The 23721-nt window shown below is 29.1% G+C and overlaps 1 protein-coding gene and 1 pseudogene across 1 annotated transcript; both read right to left on the reverse strand.

Moving 5' to 3' along the window:
* Positions 1-8738: 8738 nt before the first annotated feature.
* LOC130951080 (probable glutathione S-transferase) lies at positions 8739-11103 on the reverse strand (annotated as a pseudogene).
* A 10686-nt stretch (positions 11104-21789) lies between these two features.
* LOC130951972 (glutathione transferase GST 23-like) lies at positions 21790-23096 on the reverse strand. Its single transcript, XM_057880733.1, has 2 exons — positions 22760-23096; positions 21790-22287 (listed from the first exon to the last, which is right to left on the reverse strand). The coding sequence occupies exons 1-2, from the start codon at positions 23066-23068 to the stop codon at positions 21928-21930; spliced, it is 669 nt and encodes a 222-aa protein (XP_057736716.1). The 5' UTR covers positions 23069-23096; the 3' UTR covers positions 21790-21927.
* Positions 23097-23721: the final 625 nt, after the last annotated feature.

The raw sequence follows: 23721 nt of genomic DNA on the forward strand, positions 1-23721 counted from the left end.
CTGAATGGAATCGTTACTGAAATACTATCTCGAAAAGTAAAAGCTCCACGAATTGAGAGGTTCCATGATCACCTCGTCCTTCATTCATAATTCCACTGATGACGCATTAATGAAGGAGACTGGTGGCAACAGCGGCAAGGAGATGAATGGCGGTGGCGATGAAATCGAGATTTTAGGGTTCATATTCTCCCTCATTTTCTTTTTCTCAAAGAATTCTGTTGATTTTCTTTTGTTACTTTTGGTATGGGCTTATTGAATATTTATTTGAATTGGACTTTCTATAATTAATTGGGTTGAAAATATTATAATAGTAAAAATTTTTGTTAATTATTTAAAATTATCACAAATAAAATATATTACGAAAGTTTTAATATTTTTTATTAAAAAATTTTTACAAACAAATAAAAATTTTATAGTGTGATAATAACAATAATTGAATTAGTTTTTTCAATTTTGAAAATTAATCAAACAAGGTTTTGAAATAATTAGACAAAAAAATATGAATTTTGATGGATTATATAATTGTATTTGTTGAAAAAAAGTTATTTCAAAATTTTGATAACAGATCATTTTAGTTTCATAAAATATTATTGAACAAGTCTAAAAATACTAAAATTTTAAAATATATTGTTGAATACAATTTTTTATATAATATAATTTTTAACTTATATTAATATATATACCTTTAATTATATTTTGTTATATTAAATTTTAATTTATTTAGGTTTGCATTTAATTTAGTCCCTTCTCATAAAATTTTAATTTCACTCCAGGACGTTGAAATGTCAAAGTTCAAAAAATGTTTTAGAAAGATAGATATGTGATTGGGTAAAAGATTAGATGGTATTTTAAATTTTGGGTTATTAAATAGTCTTAATAATAAAATATATTTTTTAAATTTTTAAATAATTATTAGATAGTTATTTTTTAATTTTATTTATTAATTAATTTTTAATATATTATTTAATTCTAAAATTTATTTTTTATTTTATTATTTATTATTTATTTTATTTTAATAATTCTATTATTAATAATTTAAAATAATAAAAAAATAGAACATTTATCAATTATGACTTTAATTTTAGTTTGAAATGTTCTATAAATACAATTATAAATTCGATGTAGAAATAATTTTAATTAATTTGATTTCTTAAATTCAAGTGTTATATTGTAAAATTAAGATTCAATTTTTATATTGAAAAAAGGAGAAAAAATAACGTGAATCATTTGAAAAGAATTTATATAATAAATTGTATGTTTGATCTGTTTGATAGTATAAACACTAAAAAAATAGAATATTTATAACAAAAATTTTGTAACAAATTTAAAATTATTGTAAATTATTATTTTTTGTAATAAAAATTAGTTATTTTTATATAATAAGAATAGTTTGTAACAACAAGACACTTTATTATAAAATATTAATTCTAATATTTTATAACAATTTAATTTCTTTTGTTACGAATTATGTTATCTTTTGTAATGAAATAATATTTTGTTACAAAATTTTATAATATTTTGTCACAAAATATTAAGTATTGCAAAAATTTAAAATATTTTATAATAAAATATTTAATTGTTTCAAAAATTTTAACTGTTTTTATAACAAAAAATTAATGTTACAAAATTTAATATTGTTTGTAATAAGTTATTTATTTATTATAAAATTTAAAGATCTTTTGTAATTAAAAAAAAAATATTTCAAAATGTTAAACTTTTTAGGAATAAAAAGAATTTTGTTTATATAATTTTTTATAGGATAATTTTATTTTGTTTCAATATTTTAATTTTTTAAATATTGTTTATATTAAGTATTTTCTATTAAAAAAATTACTGATTAAATTATTAGTTATTAAAAATGTAGAAATTAATTTTAATTTTTTAAATATTAATATATCTATACCAATAATTAATTTTTAAATTTTTAATAAAAATTAATTTATCAAATCTAAAAAAAGTTCATTGTTAAATATAAATAAAAAATTAAAATTTTATTTTGAGTGAAATCTGTACCAGTTTCAAAATAAATTTCATTCTCACACATTTAATTTCCAAAATTCAAACACATAATTTCACATATCAAAATTTTTTTTCCTTTTCACGCCATCCGCCACCTTCTTCCTCTCTCATCGCCACGCTCTCCCATCTAACCGCTATCCCCTCTCATTCTCATCATAAAATCATCGTCTTCGTGCGCCTGAGAAGAATCGTCATCTGCCGGATCCAAATTCTCGTCGCAGCCTAAGGAAAATTGTTGGGGCTTTTTGATAGTTCTGATTTTTGGGTGTGTTATTTTAAATTTTCTGAATTTTTGATGTTTCTTATTGTTACTTCTTTAGGGTCTTCTTTCTGAATTTGTTCTTAGTTATGATTTTGCTTCTAATTATTTGGTTTCAATTTTTTAGGCATATTTCTACAGTTTGGTAAGTGGATTCTTTTAATTTTCTTGTTTTATTATCTCTTTTAGTTTTATTCTATTGCAGCCATGGTTCTAAAAATTGAACCGAACTGACTGGTCGGATTGATTCGATCATGAACCAGCTTTTATACAATTGACTTGACCTAAAAAAATGCTAGACATAGAATCATTTTAGAACCGCTGAACCGATCGGTCAGATCAAACTGGGACCCGGTCGATTTTCACTCACCTACCTCAAATAATGTTATTTTGGGGTTAAAAAATAAAAATAAAAGAAGCAAAAATTGAAGTTCGCACTTGTAAAGTCACATGAGCCATCATCTCTTCATCTTTCTGGAGGACATTGCTCTTCCTTTTCTCTAAGAAAGAAAAGGGGAGACAAACCTTAACATTTATCGCCGCCGCCGTTCTTCTCACCATTGTCGTCCCACCATCGTTTGGTCTTCCTCCACCGTCCCCTCTGCTGTATTCTCCAACGCTTCTGCTCATTTGCCAACTTCTTCGTGTCACATTGCCAACTCCAGTTTGGTAGTTCGTCGCCCATCGTCTATGGTTGTCTGTTGTATGTTGCTGTCGGCGTTCTTGCTCCCTCTCCCTCATACTCTGCTCAGTTCTCAGACCAAAGGCAATCTATATTTTCTTGATTTTATTTTATTTTTTAATATTTTTATCTTTATTTTTTCTATCTTCTTTCTTAGTTTATTGAGATTTATACTCTACTTACTGCTTATTCGGTAATGACTATTTTCTCTATTTCTTTTTAATTGTTGTTCAGACTTTAGATTCAGAGAGGTTCTTCTTCTTTGCTTGCTTAGATTAGTATGGTTTAGGATATTCATTTTTCTGAATTGATTTGAAGCAAAATTTAAGTAGACCAATTTAATCTTGCTTTTTTTTGGGATAATTTAATCTCTTTTGTTAACCTAATTTAATCTTGCTCGCAGTAACCCCAATTATTAAAAGCCTTAAGGTTTAATTACTATGTTGGTCTTTATAGTGTCATCAAATTTTCAATAAGATTCCTATACTTTTTTTTTTTTTGATTGAGTCTCGATACCGTATCAGATTTTGTAATTAAATTCTTGTCGTGACACAAACATTGGAATTAGGGGTGGCAAAATGGGTCGAACCCGCCGGGTCAAACCGCCAAAACCGCCATTGATTTTGAACCTGCCAAATTTTAAAAATCTGCCAAAACCGTACTGCGAAAACCGCGGACCAAGGTGGGGTGGAGTGGGCTAGTCCTGCGGGCTGGCATAATATTTTTAAGGGTATTTTTGTAAATTTACAAGTGATATATAAATGAAAAAATTAGGTTTTCCTTCCCCTGCTTCCCAGTTTCCACTTCCCACTTACCACAAACAGCCGGCCTTAACCCTTCGACCCTTTCCTGACCCTGAGACGGTAAGACCCTCAGACCGATGGACCCTGACCCCTGGCTTCATCCTTCAACAGCTCAGCTCCATTGTCTGTCCTCATTCTTCGGCCCTCGCTGTGTTCAGGTGTTCCCTGAGCTCCCTGCGCAGGCAACATCACACAATCGCGGTTCGTGGCGGCGCGCTCCAGTTCCACTTCTCTCTGAGCTGCCTCTCGTCGTCGGTCAGTCACGTCGCCGATTGCTGTTTCATCGCGTCAGTCCTCACCAAATTGAAGTCCCGGCGACACTGTCTTGTGTTGCCTCTACACTGTCTCGGCGGTTCTGTGTTTCAGCGGATCCCGGCGACGCTCCTCTCTTCTCCTCTGCCTCTCCACAGCTATGATTCACTAAGTAAAGATTTTTATTTTTTTTGTTTTTTTCTAAGTAAGGAATTGTGATTGTAGTTGTGGACAGCTTCTTTCATGTTGTTGAAAATTATTGTGGATCTGTTTATGAAATTTGTTTTGCTGGTGTTTATTTTTAAAATTTGTTTATAAAATTTATTTATGAATTTTGAGAGTAGGCAAGTAGCTGAAACTTTATGAGCAGCTTCATTTGTAAAATTGGAAATCCACGAGCCTCAGCTCAAGAGTTTCCAAGTTCCTTTGTAAGTTGTAACCATTAAAGTAGACAAAAACAATGAAAAAATTAGTTCAGCCTGGAATATTATGGTTAAATCACAAGTGCAATGTAGTATTCGTGTTTGTTTTACTGGGTCAGTGACTCAATAGGGTGTGTGCTAGTTGATATGCATTCTTTGATTTCAAATAGCCTGAAATAGTTGATGCAACATTATCGAAGATTATTGATGGTTCATTTCTGAATTTTGATGCTTAGCTTCTTGTATGCTTTTGAAATTTAACTGTTTCAATAATTTTTTATGGATTTATGATTTGTTATGTTATTTTTATTATTGTTAATTTTAATAAAAAAAGTTATTATGGTTAATTATAATTTTTTTATGGATTAATAATTAATTTAAAATATATTACTCTATATATTAAAAAAACTAATTTGATGGAATAATTTTATTATAAAATAAAATAATTATTAGTATTTAGTATGTTAAATTGAATTTTATCATAAAAAAAATTTGGTTAAAAATTATAAAAAAAAGGCAGGCCAGCCCACGAACCCGCCAATTCGCCCTTTGGCGAGGCAGGACGGACCAATCCGCTTTGCCACTCCTAATTGGAATTAACAGAATATTCAGTTAAATAAAATAAATATACCTAATACTTGACTAAATATTTTTTATAATTTAACAAAATATTCTATTAATTATAATATTTTTATTACGGTAAAAACTTAATTACAAAATTTAATATAATATAAAAATTTAATTAAAAAATATATATAAAGACCTAATTAAAAATTCGATAAAATTATAAACAACCACGAAATAATTAAACCTTAACTTTAAAGCTTCATTGATAGTCATGGTATGTACCAGATGCTTCCTTACTATATGCTAATATATATAACATACACCAAAGCATTGTCACTAGCTAGCTACCATACGTACTTTTATACTATTCAATGGACACAATTATTATAATACTTTATTATTATAATAATTATACAAAAACTAATAAATTAAATTTATATATAATTCAAAAATTTTGCTAATTTATATTCTAAAAGCTTATTTTAAAAGTACCATAAAAAATATTTAACAGATGTGAAATATTAATTTTATTACTCAATAATAATGTATTTTTTATTTTATTAAAATTTTATGTATTTATTTTATTATTATCAGTTTAAACAGTTCGACCAATAACTTAACGATTGAATTACTAATTCAGTGATTTAATAATTTAATTAGATTAATTATCAGTTCAATTCTAATAATTATGTATTTAACTATTATTTGTTATGCTAGTATGTTATTATACGTTACTTGAATGCTTAGTTTTTTTATTAATTAATTATTTAATTATAATTTTATATTATTGATATTATTATATTAGTATTATTGTTCTAAATTTTTAAACATTGTATTTTAAATTGAAATATAATTTTTAGATTTTATAAAAATTATAGATTTGTAATATATATTTTTTATTAAAAATATTTTTAATTAGAGGTCTCACTATTTGAATTATGCGCAGCTTGAAAATTATTGATCTATTTTTTAAAAGAAGACATCAAGGGAGTGGAGATACTTTTATTATTAATAATTATTATTTTAATATTTGAAGAGCAATCAAATTTTATTATTTTAAGTTCTTCATTGAATAACACAACGCATCTAGACTTCTTTCAAATCCACTAGATGTTATTCATTTGAAAAAAAAAAAAAACCCATGGAATAATGTAACCGATAATTTGAAAATTATTCTAAATTAAAGATATGAAATTCAACGGATTTATATCAAAATTGGGCTAAATCAACTAAACTTTAACAACTAATTATTTTCTGGTGACAAAAAATTATCATTGCCTTCACGCTTTATGATTTAAATTATATTTATCTTAGTTATAATATTATATAGAAAGATGATGCCATATATTATTCTATATATATATATATATATATTTTTTTTTTTTTTTTTGCTAATGAACCTCAAATAATACGGGTTCAAATTTTTTTTGCAAACTTTGTTTTTAAAATATTTTTCACAAACATATTATGTACATTGTTTTATTCATATGTTACAATTAATACTAAATAGTTTAAGAGGAGTACTTTAATTTTATAAATTTTTTATGAAATTAAACTTTATTATCACTATTTTTAATACTTCTTCTAAAAGACATTATTAACTAAAAGAAACTCAAACAATTGAAAACAAGAACTTAATTGTTTGTAATGAATTGAAAACAAGTAGATATGCAAATTAAGTAAGTACTTTATTGATGGAGTTTTCATTTTAATTTTATTTAATTTTTAATTTGGCAAAAATATTTATTGTTAGCAACATTGTTCTCAATAATATTATTAAAGAAGAAGCAACATATGCACAAAGAGGTGAAGCATATGATGTTAATAAAATATTATTATCAATTGGATTTATTTTTACTTTGTACTTGATAAAGAAAATTATGGAAAATATTAATATTTTTTGCCAAGCACTACAACAATAATTTTAAGATATTCTTAATGAAATACATATTGTTTTTATGCCAAAATTACTTCTTCAACAGTTAAAAGATGGTAAATGGTGTAACTGGCTAGCAAATATTGAAGTTTTTTATGAATAATATGAAATTGAAGTCTTTAATATGAATGTACAATATATCTTTAAAATTGTGCGATCTCGTTAACCAAATGTGATCATTGAGCATTATTATTGAATAGATGTATTCTTGACAACAATTAACTCTCAGATATAAGAGTTAAATAGTAAATTTACTGAACAAATTATAAAACTTTTGTACTTTAGATCCTAAGGACAATAATTTTAAATAATCTAACATTGAAGAAATTAGTAAATTAGTAAAAAAATTGTCTTGATTTTTTTTCTAAGGAATTAAATATTTTAAAGTCTCAGTTATAACATTATCAACATGATATATCAAATTATTTAAAAGACATTAATACATTTTTTGAATTATGTAACAAGTTACAAGGAACAGAAAAATAAAAAACTTACCACATAATTAATAGATTAATACATATTGTTTTGACCATTTTAATATTTATAATAATAGAAATTTTTTTCAGCGATGCAAAATTGTTAAGATAACACTCTGAAATAAGATGATGGATAAATTTTTTTTGCAGATAATTGAATCATTTATGTAAAAAAATTAACTGCTATTTTTGACATATACAATAATAGATAATTTTAAAAGTAAAAAAAAAATCATCAAATAACTTTTTCATGATAATAAATTATAAGTAGTAAGTTGTAACTTTTACATATTGTAGCCTTACATTATTTATGATATGCATTCTTATTTATTTATAGAGATTATCTTGTTGAAAAAAATGTATAATATATGAGTATTGTATATACATATATCAACAACAACAAAGTTAGTAGTTGTCTTTTATTAATTAAATATTAAATACATATATGTATATCTTCATATAGATATTTGATTAAAATTATATATTTAGATTTTATTTAAAATTTATTCTTAGAAATAGCAATATAAAATATTTTAGTAAATTATCAAACATAGCTTCCCTAAAAAACTAGTCTAGCTCCGTCCCTCATTGTATGAGACATTATTGTATTATATTATAATTAATAAAAATATTATTTATATATTAAAATTAGTTGTTAAATTTTATCACAATATATTTGTATATAAATATATAGTTTAATATATTTTTAATGGTATTTTATTTTTTAATGTGTATTCTATATCAATGACTAACTTTGATAGTACCTATCATAGTTATATAATTAATTTAGGAAAATACTAAACAATGTGAACAATGGATATATCAGATGTTCAATTCACTAGATGTGCGGATGATTATCCTAATATTAAGATTTAGGTGGATAATTTAAGGATGTAGTGTATTTTTACTTTATTGGACCAATTTTAGAGCCAATTATTCACATTGTTCACAAAAATCATTGTCTACCTAGCAAAATCCATTCATTTATACTTTATCCATTATTTCTCAAGTAGTAAATGTTAATATTGCAACTTGTAAGTGTGAGGAGTGCATGAAGTTAATCCCATTTTTAAAAAAATAAGGAATAATAGGGAAAAATTTTCATTAATTTTACACTTTAAAATTTTGAATTAGATGTAATATCTTTTTATTTTATATTCTCTCGTTTGATTCTTCTCCAAAATCTTTTGGGATCAAGAGCTCTCCATATTGTTGGAGGTTTTGCCCAACAGTAAAAATATAAAACTACTAATTCACAGTAGAACTAAACCAAATTCTACTAATTGGTTCTTTAAATCTATCCACACACAAGTTACATAATATATGTCCTAATCTATTTCTAGAGGTTTGACAAATTTTTTTTTGGTGACTATAGAGGTTTGACAATGACTTAAAAGGAAACCGAATTCATTATTTCAAGAAATACAGTAAACTCAACTTTTATTATACCTTACAAGCACAATAAGTCAAACCCAACAGAAGGGTGGTATATAAAGAAACAAACACAGAGATGCTGATTTCTTAGGAAGATGCCAACCTCCTCTCCAAGACAGCCTTCATAGTAGCCATCCCTAGTCCCTATCAGGGAAGTTTTCTTTGATAACTGGAGCATTCTTGAAATTATCAAACCATAAATGTAAGAGAGGGAACCTTTCAGCTACTAGGACCTTCACTTGTTTAATATCTTCTATAGTGACAAAAAATGCGAAAAGTGATCCAATAGCTATGTCCGCAATGTTAATTTTGTCACCACCGAAGAATTTTCTCTTATCGGCTAAGCAATGATCTTCAAGGACTTTGAAGTTTTCCCAGGCCTTCTGTACGGCCTTTTCTTTCTCTTCCGCACTAGTACTTTGAAGGAGTGCTGGCAGTGCAGGAACCTAGTATAAACGTTAATCCATTAATTATATATTGACAACATTAATCATTATTATTATTATTATTATTATTATTTGTGCATAGAAAATTATGATATGGTAGAAAGTTAATTAGCATAAGAAATGACTAGAGCTAGAATCTTGTTAGGCATCAAGTGCCAAAAAGGCGAAAAGTTCTTGCTAACATTGTTGGTTCAAAGATTGTATTTGGATTTTATTCTAATATAAAATTAATCAGACAGAAATATAAAACTAGAGATATATTTTTTTCCTTGTTTTACAAAAGGACAAAAAATATAAATTTTTTAATAATATTACGTGTACTATAATAAAAAAAATTAATTATTATGTATTTATATATTAATGCATGTATTATTTAACTTATTTTTAATATGTATTTTATATTTTAACATATATTTTATACGTAATTATTTTAACGGAAAATTTTTATTATATATTTAATATGATTGAAATTTTTATATATTTATTTTTAAATTTAATTTTTATGTGTTTTCAGTATAATTAATTATGTATTATTACAATAACAAAATATTAATTTTTAAACTAATTATTTAAAAATGATTTAAATGCATAAATCTAATTAAATAAACGCTTAAAGAGTTAAAAGTAATAACAAAAACATATAGGCTACATTTGTTTACAAGCATGAGACACAAAGACATAAAATTGTGTTTGACAGATAAGATATTATGTCAAAAAACATTGAATTAATATATTTTATGTTTATCCTGACAGGAATAATACAAAGACACTAATAAAAATACAATTTATTTTTTATTTTTCTTTTATTATTTTTATTAATTTTTTATAATTATATTTTTTATTATTATATTTTTCTTCTCAAATTTTTTGAATAAAAAAATTAAAAATAAATTGGAGTTGCATAATGTATTCTAATTTATTATCAAAGTACAAAAACATTAATTTTTATATTTTTATTCTTTATATTTTGTTATTAATGTCTTATCTTATCATATTTACAACCAAACACATCCATACATGTTTCTGTGTTTGGAAAGTCCAATCGCACACCCGAGAGAATTGAAATCATTAACAAAACACATAATATTAATTGAGTAAACTAATCTTTTAATTTTTTATGTTTTAGATTATTAACTTCTACTTTTGTTCTTAATATTTAATATATCTTATTTTTTGTTTTAAATATTTTATTTTCATCTATTTTAATCTTTTAGTCTAAATTATTTTTTTCTAGATATACCTTTTTTCATTATAATTTTTTTTAAATAGCCACAAAAATTGTGAATGTAGTAATCATAATAATAGTGATAATAATTTAAGAGTAAAAGTGATAAAAAAATATAATAATAAAAAATATTATTTTTACAAAAAAATTAATTTTAATAAAAAGATTTATAAAAATAAAATATTAAATAAAATTAAAATTTAACTCAAATATTAAAGATAAAAATAATATTTTATTTGTGTTAGTTTCTAAAATCTTACCAATTGTTCAGAATATGCAACCCAAAACCTTGCTTGAGCTCTGTCATAGGGATCATGAGGGACCAATGGATTCTGTGGCCATAACTCATCAATGTATTGAACAATGATCATGGACTCACAAATGGGTTTTCCACCATGAACAAGCACTGGAGTCTTCTTATGCACAGGGTTGTATTCTAGAAGTTGAGGACTCTTATTGTAACGATCTTCTTCAATGTTCTCATATGCTAGACCCTTCAACTTCAGGGTCCATACCACCCTCATAGTAAAGGGGCTATACCAAAATCCATGCAATTTCAAATCTTCCATTGTTGTGTTTAATGTCACCTCCTCATTCTTGTTCTGATCTCTTTATATTGAGTGAGTTCACTTATATGGCTTGTTCACCAAGTCCAAGAAATTTAATAAATATTTTAATTAATCTTAGTTAATCGTAATGGTCAACTACAATTTCACATTTATTGATAAAATTTATTTATACAATAAAGTCTGAAAAAAAAATATCCAAAAATTTTTTATCAGTTTAGTATATTCTAAACTTGTATATTAAAACTATTATGAGTAAACTTTTTAAATTTTTATTTTAATAAATATATTAAAATCTTAACTTTTATATTATTCATAAAAGAAGTAGAGCAAATAATAATTTTTAATCATAAAAATTTCGAAATTCACAAAAAACTGACCATAAAAAATTTAAATACATTTAATAACCATTGAAATTTATTTCCGTCAGACATAACTAACAAAACATTAATTCCATTAAAATAATTTTATAAATACCCTTTTTTTCTTCTTTTTTCTCATCTCCATTATTCTATAATGTTTTTTCATTTTTTATTAATATTATTATCTCTAAATAATATGTACTTTAAATATTTGTGATATGATAAAAAGTTTAAATATTATTTAATAGTTATTAGTTTATATTTTAAGTATTAGAATATTCAATTTAATTTTATATATTTTGATTTTTTTATTTAGTTATTAAATTGAGCTTTATATTAGTGGATTTAGAATATTTTTTATTTAACTTAATAAAAGGTTATAAATACCTCATAAATTATTATAGTTGTGATTAAGTGATTGAAGGTGTAAACTTCCCTTTGGTTCCGTGATTAAACTATGGTGTTGATAGGAAAAGTCTAGGGGACCAGCAGTTTCATTGAATTTGGGCCAGCATATAACCAGCAGAGAAATGTGAGTCATTAGATGAAATCTCATACCAATCTCACACCATCAAATCATGATTGATGGCTAGTTGATGGCTAACAATCACAAAAACTGCTGGCCCCCTAGCATTGTCACTCTCTTGTTGCATCGGAGAATTGGATAGAAGGTTAGTTGTGTTTGTGTGAGTCCCTTCGATTCAATTATCAAACTATGGTGTTGACAAATTAGGTTGAGGGGTTCCTTTCTTGTTGCATCAAAAATTTGAATAAAAAGTTGAGTGATTCTTTTTTTATTCAATTTATTTAATTACTTTGTTAGTCTCTATAATTTTACCAAATTTTTAATCAGACTTTTTTTTTTCTTTTCAATTAAATTCTTACATTACTTTTAATTTTGTACTTAGGTCTTTTTTATATAAAAAATATTAAAATTAACATAATATTTGTTCCAAAATATTTGTGGTAAAAAATTTAATTAAATTCTTACTTATAAATACCTTCAATTTGAAAAAAAATATTCAGTTAATTCTAATATTTTTATATTAAGAAGGATCTAATTATAAAATTAAAAATAATGTAGAAATTTAATAAAAAATAAATTAAAAATATAAAAATTTAATTAAAAATTTAATAAAATTATAACGAAGAATAGAATAATTAAACTTATTCAATGTTAACCTATTATTTGTTTTCTATTTCAATTGTTAATTTATCTTTTTATTTAATTTCAATGCTTATCTTTTTGTTTATCTTTGAATTTTATCACTAGTAGTGTTATTAAAAACTTCTTAAAATTAAATTCAAAAAAAAAAAAAAGTCAAGAAACAAATTAAATAAGCTTTAACTTGAACATCTTGACGTAGACTTCCGGAAAAATGTGATGAAAACCTCATCATTTTTTATGCCACCAGCATCATACTTGTTAAATTTCCTAATCAGTGACGCTGAAGAATCATTCAAGTTACAAGTACTCTCCACTTGGCAAAATCTTACACACATCTAACTATAATAAAAACTCATCATTATTGTTGGAATCCACCAATTCACGGCACGCCCTCCGCATAAGATCCACTACACTGTTGAACAAAAGAAACCATAGCTGCAGCGGCCGAAGTTCCCTCAGCACCACTGCCTCACTGTTGCGGAGCTTCATCGTGGCAGCAAATCCCCCTCAGTCGTGGCACCATCTCGCTGCATGCTCATCATCGTCGTCACAACTATGACATTGCAGAACTTCATCCTGGCAGCGTAGGATTTTCAAGAGTAATGATCTCAAATTACAGAGGAATCAAGGAGCGAAAGGAAAGGGTCTTGAGAGAGAGGATGAGGGTTTGTGTGGTTGTGGCGAGATGTAGCTATCTGTAAAAAGTGGGAGATCAGAAGAAGAGTAAATTTGGTGGGATGTTGGATTTTGCAATGGAGGTGATAGTGGTTATAGAAGGAAGATACGAAAAGAAGAAGAAAGGGAAGGAGTATTTATAATGATCCAGGATAAGCTATTCAACCAATTCATAATTTCTTATAAATTAAATCAAGCTGGAGCATTAACACCTCTTTATATCAGATTATATTATTCTGGTATGATTTTCAAACAAAAAAATATAGAATCCATGAATTACTTTTTTCAATAATTTGGAGTGCCTACAGTAGGGCCGTCAAAATGGGCTAAACCCATCGGGCCAGCCCGTTTACCCGTTTAAATGGGCGGGCTTTGCCCCTAAAATTAAGCCCGTTTAAATTTTGGGCTAAACGGGCTGAGCCCGATTAACCCGAAAAAAATGACGGGTTAAACGGGCTAGCCCGCGGGCTAAACGGGTGGCCCGTTTAATTTTTTTTTTCATTTTTTAAAAAAAAAGTAACACTTTTAGCTAATATTTTTCCCGATCCGACCCGAAAATCCGACCCATCAACTAAAAAAAAAATTTTTTTAAATGGTTTTTGACCTAAAAGTGATTTTTTTGTCAAAATATTTTTCAAAAAATAAAATAAAATGATAAACGGGCTGGCCCGTTTAACCCATCGGACTGACTATAAATGGTCCGGGCTAAAAAATTTTGGCCCACGAATAAAGCGGGCTTAAATGGGCCAGCCCGTTTAACCCATGGACTTAATGGGCTGGGCCTAAATGGGCCGGGCTAGCCCGTTTGACAGCCCTAGCCTACAGCTAAAGAACCATACTCAGGAATGATTTTGTTTGCATAAACACAAAAAAAGAACAAAAATTAGTTGCACAAATAAATCAATTAACCTTTTTAAATTTAACTATTATAATGACAGCAAAAGAACTACATACATTCAATATTATTATATGAGGCTTAAATAATTATCATTTAAACTTCTCTAATTACTTACGAACCGAAAAATCAAAAAATTAGGAAAGCACAAATGAATCAGAGAATAAATAGCATAAACAAAGAAGCATAAATGAGTTTTGTTCGAATGAGAAGCCAAACCTTACTAGTAATCTTGTTCTTTGGAAACTTCACGATACCTGCGATTTTCTCCTTTCACCAGTTTCCTTTTTTGTCGAATCGGTAAAACTTCGATTTCCTAAAATCAATTGGAAGAGAGTAATAACAACTAAAAACACAGATTTATTGTAATATTCAAAATAAATGATTAAATACTGATCAAAGATTTACTACAAAAGTATGAATTAGGGATTACAGATCGAGGATGGCATCTTCGTCCTCTTTGCCAGTTGTGACCGAGGCTGCTGATGGAAGGGAGCGGCTCTGGACAACAAACCTTTTCCAATGCTCCGACAGAAGGGAGCGGCGACGGAAAAGGTTAGGTATTTGCAATGACATAAGGGAGCGAAAACAGAGGGAGCATCAACGGAGGATTTGTGACTGACAGTGAGCGCTAAGAGAGTCTTCGCCATAGAGAATCACCGCCGGAGGAGGGTTAGGGGTTTAGGGTGGGAGCAGTAATGGTGGGAGTGCTGGAACAGGGAGCGTCGACGGAGGCATTGCGAGCGCCGTCGATGTTCTTCAGATTGCTGGATTCTTTCAAGGAGTTTAAGGTTCTTTCGAAGGGCCTTTCTTTTTAAGATGAATACAAGGGTTTGAAGAGTTTAGGGTTCGAAGGAGAAAGATAGAGTTTCGAAGAGAGTGTGCAATGTAATTAACTAATTATATCCTTTTCGGAACATTTCTTTGGCAACCTTTTGGTCATACTTTTAAAGCGTGCCAAAAGAGTTGTAGAAAACGGTCACGCTTTTAAAACGTCACTATAACAAAACCTTGTCGCCACGCTTTAAAAGTGTGTCTTTTTCTCTTTATGAGTCTATGGCTATACTTTTTAAGCGTGGCAAAAAAAAGCATGGTCAAATCTCAAATCAATTGCCACTTTCATAAAAATGTAGAAAAAAACGTGGCAAAATCTCTAATCAATCGCCACCCTCATAAAAGCGTGGCCATTGACCACTTTTGACCATGCTTTTAAAACGTGACAAGAAAAACCGTGGCTATACACATTTTTTCTTGTAGTGGATTATTTTCCGATTTAGAGCTATGACAAATCTTATGTGTTAACTTGTGAAATTTCTAAACCAATATTTAGTCCTCATCACTCCTTTGTTCTTCTCTTATCAAGTTCTTGCCATTGGCATTCTCCCTCGTCACCCTCTCTTTTATTAACCCTCTATTTTTCACTCAACATAGTGCAAACATCACAATTAACATAGTTGAACAAACCCATTATGGTCACGGTTTTATGGCCACTACAACATTTTGGGTCTATGGCCACGATTTTTTTGGGTTAATAGACCCAAAAAAACCGTGGCCATAGACCCAAAATGTTGTAGTGAAAAACCGTGACCATAGACCCTTTATGGTCACAGTTTTTTAGGGTGACCAAAAAAAAAAAGCTATGGTCACGGTTTTTTTGGAAAGAGTGACTATAGAGTACCTATGGTCACGGTTTGTTAAAAAAGGGTGGCCTAAAAGGGTCTATGGTCACGGTTTTAAGGGGTAACCTAAAGGGGTCTATGGTCACGGTTTTTTACAGTGACCAAAAAGGGTCTATGGTCACGGTTTTTTAAAAAATGGTGACCTAAAAGGGTCTATGGTCACGGTTTTGGGGGGTGGCCTAAAAGGGTCTATGGTCACGGTTTTGGGGGGTGGCCTAAAAGGATCTATGGTCACGGTTTTTTACAGTGACCAAAAAGGGGCTATGGTCACGGTTTTAAAAAAAGGGTGACCTAAAGGGGTCTATGGTCACGGTTTTGGGGGGTGACCTAAAGGGGTCTATGGTCACGGTTTTGAGGGTGGCCTAAAAGGGTCTATGGTCACGGTTTCGGGGGGTGGCCTAAAGGGGTCTATGGTCACGGTTTTGGAGGGTGGCCTAAAAGAGTCTATGGTCACGGTTTTAGGGGTGACCTAAAAGGGTCTATGGTCACGGTTTTTTACAGTGACCAAAAAGGGGCTATGGTCACGGTTTTTCAAAAAAGGGTGACCTAAAGGGGTCTATGGTCACGGTTTTGGGGTGTGACCTAAAAGGGTCTATGGTCACAGTTTTGGGGGTGACCTAAAGGTATCTATAGTCACGGTTTTTTACAGTGACCAAAAAGGATCTATGGTCACGATTTTTTGGAAGGGTGACCTAAAAGGGTCTATGGTCACGGTTTTGGGGCATGACCTAAAGGGTTCTATGGTCACGATTCTTTACAGTGACTAAAAAGTGTCTATGGTCACAGTTTTTCAAAAGGGTGACCTAAAAAGGTCTATGGTCACGGTTTTGGGAGGTGACCTAAAGGGGTCTTTGATCATAGTTTTAATCATTTGAATTTAAATTAATTAAGATTTTTATGTATTTTTTATAATTTTAAATATTTTATCTTTTAAAAATTTTAATAATTAAAAACTAATAATAATTTTATATGATTTATTTTAAATATTAAAAAATTTTAAATTTAATTTTATAAATAAAAAATTAAGTTGAATACTATTAATTTTAAATTAAAAAAAGATTTAAAACTTAATAACATAAAAAATGATTTAATAACTTAATAATGAAAGTGTTATATAATTAAATTTAAAAAATTTCTATTATGAATAAATTATGGTTTATTTATTAAATTGAGTTCTTAGAGTTAGAGATTAGGAATGATTAAATGAATTTTTGTAAATACTTTAGATTTAAGTTAATTAACATTTATGTACAACTTTTATTTTAATTAGTTATTTTATATAAATCAAAATTAAAGTTATGATAGAAAAATAATGAAAGGTCATATAATTTAATTTAGGTAATTGATATTTTAAATTTAACCGTGGTTTATAAAATATAATTAGTATGTTTACTTTATAATTTAAATTAGAAATAATTATTTAAACTCAAAGATATCTTAATAAATAAAATTTTATCTATTCTAAAAATAATCCTTACAATATTATATTTAAATTCTAGATTATTATTCTATCACAAATATTTTATAAAATTGTTACTCTAAAATTCCTAAATAAAACCTTAATTCCCCAATCCCTAACTCAAAACACAACGCACACACATTCAGAAAGGGAAGGAAACGAGAAACAGGGGGAGCTCGAGGGGGAAGAAGAAGGCCAGGGAAGGAGAGGGAGAAGAGCGTGCCGGCGTCGCGCCCAGCTCATCGCCGTGGAGCTGTCGCCGCTCTCATCACGGGCCGTCGCTCGTTGTCGCTGCTGGGTTCCTCGTCAGCGCTACTGCAGACAAGAAGAGAAAGAGAGAAAGCCAGCGCGAGAGAAGAGGAGGAGGGGCGCTGTCTTGCGCCGTCACTGTCACGCCTTGTTGTCGCAGCTATGGAGACCACCACCGTTGTTGGAATCGCAAACTGAGGAGAAAGGGAGAGCGACGCTGAGAGAGATTGACGGAAGCCAGTGAGAGAAGGGGAGCCGATTTCCGTCACCACCACCGCACCCAGTCGCCACCGGTGGAGCTCGCAAACTGCAGGGATGACATAAGCAATTGCACACCTGATCAACTAGATGCTGTGCAAGGTGAAAAAGAATAGAATCAATTAATGTGTGTATGTTAATAATGAGTAACGTGTTTGATTTGTTCAAGGTTTAGAGAGGATTTCATAAAGGTGTTGACTGGGATGAAGATTGGGATAAGCTTGAAGATAAAGGTATATTTATTTGTTAATATATATAAAATTTTGAGGTATCTTTACATAAGGTTATGGAATTGAAAAGGGTAATTCTTCACTCTTTTCTCGTATTTTTTTTTCAATATGTACCCTAATTAGTTGAAAAACTATAATGCAAGTAGCCGCTGTACAAATTGAAGGGGAAGTCATGATGATAGACATAGGGGTATTTCTTTCTAACCCTAGTAGCTGCTTCAATGAAACCCAGCTTTATCTACTGAGATTTTTGTTATTACGAAGTTCTTGCTTACTTATTTATTTTAATTGAGTTATAATTATTTGTTCTTTTGTTTTTGCTTAATAGAATAAGAAGGAAAGGAAGAAGGTGAGGGAAGTGAAAATTCTTAAGAAAGATCCTGAACAGCTGAAGAAACAGATTGAGAACTTGGAAATGATGAGTATGTCAAGTCTTGAGCTTTCTCACACCACTTTCTTTTATTTATTTGTTGTTGTTGTTATTGTTTTATTATTATTGTTATTGTTGTCATCATGAAAGTATTAATTGATCATGTGTTTTGCTATAGAATGCATGAATCTCTTATCATGTGGAATAGTGAAAACCAATTTGTAGTGACTTGCAATATCTGCTGAGTGCCGAGAATTGAGATTTCTTCAAGAATCATGATCATCTTCTGATAATTAGAACTAGTTAACAGGATAAGATTTACATGAAGTTAAAGAAAATAAAGGTCAGTAAGTTTGTGAGCATAAATTCTTTCAAATTGCCTCCAAATTAGTGGTTATCTTGGGAACGTTGTTTGATTCTCAATGGAGGAATTATGTTCACTTGTATATAACTGCACACAATTATTTCCTTTTTATGAAAAACAATAATGGAGAACATATAACTGTGATATAATAAAATCGAAGAGGACATGGAAAGTAAAGACTTTCACCAAAGGCTTGGAATTCTTCAAGATAGTAGCTGACCTTGCTGAAAGTGAAGGTATCATTCTCTGTTCTCTTTTTCTAGCCCTTTTCCTTTAATTAATCGAAGTCTTTAGCTTCAATGGTTGTGTTGTATTGGTTAAGTATATTCGATTTTCTTCTGAGTAGAAAATTGGTTAAATTGAATATATTTTATTATTTATTATATTTGAAAGTTTTCTATATTTTTAGGTGTTAAAGAAAATAATCCGAGCGATGTATAGGGAAGTAAGCAATTATTCGTTGGGAGTTAAGTCTGCACCTTAGAAATTGCATGAGGTTTAGATCAATTTGAACTTGTACTTAGCTAATAGGTGACTAGTTATCTGAGAAATGTTAAAACTGTAGACTCATGGTCATGTTACTGCAACATTAACAATTGTGTTGGAGTCTTCCCTTGAACATGTATTAAATTCTTGGTCTTTTATTGTAAGCATAACTGAGTATAATTTAACACTATCTCTATCTTGATATATATTTTATTAACAACTATAAACGTTCTTATATAGTCTTAATTAATTAGTTTACAAAAATCAAACATGCATTGAATCTGCTGTCTGCTTCAAAGTCAAACAAAGAGATCAACTGTTTCAGATTTTCCAGATCTTGTGTGTCCAATACTCTAATGTGCTTGTGTGTTTTTTTAATGTAATTTGTCATGTTCTAACTAATTTTTATCAATTGTTCAATTTTTTTTGGGTTTCAGGTGAAAAACATTCCAAGATGAGCGAACAAATTAGAGAAGAATTTTTCTTTTGGTTTTCAAAGGATGAGAAGAATATGTACTATATTAGAGAATATTTTTGTTTTCACAGTATAATATTTTGATGTCTTTTGTAATTTTTTTAATAGCTTCTACCTGGTATTACATGTAATGGATAAATTATACCATATTTTAATTTGTCTTGTTTGGACTAAAAAAATATATAGTTTATAATGTAAATTTTATGATTTAGATTTATTGAATTTTTTCTTTTTAGACTTATTTTGTGATTATCATAATTTTGTGATCTGATTATGCTTTAAAAAAATAAATCTAAAAAAATAGAATAAATTATGATCACGGTTTTAAAATAGGGTGACTATAGATAAGGCTATGGTCACGGCGAAAAATCGTGACCATAGATAGGGTTATGGTCACGGTTTGAAGGAGGGTGACCATAGAGTCTATGGTCACGGTGAAAAACCGTGACCATAGCCCTATCTATGGTCACGGTTTTAAGGAGGGGTGACCATAGAGGCTATGGCCACGGTGAAAAACCGTGACCATAGATAGGCTATGGTCACGGTTTTAAGGAGGGTGACCATAGAGTCTATGGCCACGGTGAAAAACCGTGACCATAGATAGGGCTATGGTCACGGTTTTAAGGAAGGGTGACCATAGAGGCTATGGCCACGGTGAAAACCGTGACCATAGCCTTATCTATGGTCACGGTTTTAAGGAGGGGTGACCATAGAGGCTATGGTCACGGTTTTTTACCCTGACCATAGATTAACCTATGGTCACGGTAAAAAAACGTGGCCTAAAGTGTCAGATTTTGAAAATTGAAACCGTGACCATAAAAACCGTGACCATAGCTCAAAAAACCGTGACCATAGACCTATAGCCACGAGAGAATAGACCACGGTAAAAAACCGTGACCATAGGTCCAAAACCGTGACCATAGATCTATAGTCACCCTTTTTACTAGCTATGGTCACGGTTTTTTACCGTGGCCATAGGCCTTTTTTTTTGTAGTGCCACACACATCTCTATGGGGGTATTAAGATGTAGAAAGACACAAAAATCCAAAACAATATAACAACAGTATAGTGACAAAATATCACTAAAAAGAGGGAAAAGATGAAGACCGAGAGTCTCAAACTAAATTGCGATTTCAGTTCACACAAGCTCCGATAGGGACAGCAGTTGTGGCGGTCGCACAAGCGGTTCATATTTTGGAGCAGATGCACTCGCGAAGACCCTTGTAGAAAGTAGAAGGAGAACTTGTCGGCACTGTGGTTACAGAACAGGCACACGGGTTCAAGTGGCGCAGTGATTGTTGGATTGGAGTCTACGATGACTCTACGAGAGGCACAACCAACGGTCAATTACTAATCTAAAAGCGGGAAGGCAAAGCAAATCTGGATTGGACGTGGGCTCAGTCAGACGGTTAACTAACAAATAGAGGATGCAGAAATTAGGGAAAGAAATGCCGTTACCAGCACCATAAAAGCCAGGGGAAGGGAAGCCAGGAAAAAAGAGACTAGATTTTCACTCCACTCCAATAATAACAAGATTCATAGTATGTCTTTTACTTAATTAGATATTAAATACATTTGTGTATATTTTCACATAGATATTTGATTGAAATTATATATTTAACTTTCATTTAAAATTTATTGTTAAAAACAGAAATATAAAATATTTTAGTAAATTACTAAACATCGCTTCAAAAAATTATTCTTGTTTCGTCCCTCATTGTATGAGACATCGTATTATATTATAATTAATAAAAATATTATTTACATATTAAAATTAATTATTAAAATTAGTTATTATATATTTATTTTTAATGTATATTTTATAATTTATTATATATTTTATATTAATAATTAATTTTAATGGTTAATTTTAGAATATAACTAACATGATTATATAATTAATTTATACTTTAGCCATAGCCTCTCAAGTAGTAAAAGTGTAAAACTACAAATTCATAATAGAACTAAACCAAATTCTACTAATTGGCGTTTTAATATGTCCCAATCTATTTCATAGAGGTTTGCCAATGACTTAAAAGAAAACCGAATCCATTATTTCAAGAAATACAATAAACTCAAACTTCTGTTATACCTTACAAGCACAATAAGTCAAACCCAACAGAAGGTTGGTATATAAAGAAACAAGCACATAAATATAGATGCTGACTTCTTAGGAAGATGCCAACCTCCTCTCCAAGACAGCCTTCATAGTAGCCAACATTTTCTCCCTATCAGGGAAATTTTCTTTGATAACTGGGGCATTCTTGAAATTATCAAACCATAAATGTAAGAGAGGGAACTTTTCAGCTACCAGTATCTTTACTTGTTTAAGATCTTCTATAGTGACAAAAAATACGAAAAATGATCCAATAGCTATGTCCACAATGTTAATTTTGTCACCACCGAAGAATTTTCTCTTATCAGCTAAGCAATGATCTTCAAGGACTTTGAAGTTTTCCCAGGCCTTCTGTACGGCCTTTTCTTTCTCTTCCGCACTAGTGCTTTGAATGAGTGCTGGCAGTGCAGGAACCTAGTATAAACGTTAATCCATTAATTATTGACAACATTGAATCGATATTATTATTATTATTATTCATAAAAAACTTTGATACGGTACAAAGTTAATTAGCATAAAAATGACTAGAAAGCGAGAATCCTGTTAAGCTACAAAGTTTATTATTATTATTATTATTATTATTATCAGCCACGTGTGCAAAATAATATTTCACGTCAACATCAATCATTGTTAGTAATTAATAGAAAAAGATTATATTATCTAATAGAAGTAAACATTGAAAATTATTTTATGTATTTTAAAATTTAAAAACCTAGATAAAGCGTCCAATTTTAAAATCTTAAAAATTAATTTAGATAATTATTCTTATCTTTATTTTTACAATAAAAATAAAATTTTATTTCTAGGTTTGCAAAGTCTAATGGTATGCAAAGAGTTGAAAGCACTAATAACAAAACACAAAAATATTAATTTCTAAAAATCTTACCATTTGTTCAGAATATGCAACCCAGAACCTTGCTTGAGCTCTCTCATAGGAATCATGAGGGACCAATGGATTCTGTGGCCATAACTCATCAATGTATTGAACAATGATCATGGACTCACAAATGGGTTTTCCACCATGAACAAGCACTGGGGTCTTCTTATGGACAGGGTTGTATTCAAGAAGTTGAGGGCTCTTATTGAAGCGATCTTCCTCAATGTTCTCATATGATAGACCCTTCAATTTCAAGGTCCATACCACCCTCATTGTAAAGGGACTATACCAAAATCCATGTAACTTCAAATCTTCCATTTTTGTGTTTAGTGTCACCTCCTCACTCTACCTCTCTTTATATTGAGTTTAGTCATCTGGATTCTGGCGTGTTCATCAAGTTTAAACCTAAGAAATTTAATATAATATCTCAAGTAGTTTTAGACTTTTAGTTGATTGTAATGGTCAACTTGAATTTCACATTTATGATTGTAAACTCTCGGAAAAAATGCTCCAATTTTTTTATCAGTTTAGTATATTCAAAAAAAGTTATATATTAAAATTACTATTAGTAAAACTTTTAAGTTTTTGTTTTAATAAATATATAATAAATATATTAAAAATTTGAACTTTGAGTTTTTGATAAAAACATAAATGAAAATGGAAGAAAGCTTCCTACTGGATCCCTCGTCTTAGTAGTGAAGATATACTGAAGAAGAGTTCGCAGTTTTTTAATATTTTAAATGAGTATTTAATCAATAATAATTTATACCTATATTTATAGATATTTATAAATTAAAAATATATAATTTATTTTTATATTTATTAAAATTTATATATAAATTAATATAATTTATATCTATATATTTTTAAAATTTATTTATTAAAAATAACTTAATATTTATGCTAACTAAAATTATTAAAAACTACCGTCCTAGAGTTTCTATTTCGCAAATATTAATGTTTAAACAAAC

This window comes from Arachis stenosperma, chromosome 9, assembly GCF_014773155.1.
Source record: "Arachis stenosperma cultivar V10309 chromosome 9, arast.V10309.gnm1.PFL2, whole genome shotgun sequence".
Lineage (NCBI taxonomy): Eukaryota > Viridiplantae > Streptophyta > Magnoliopsida > Fabales > Fabaceae > Arachis > Arachis stenosperma.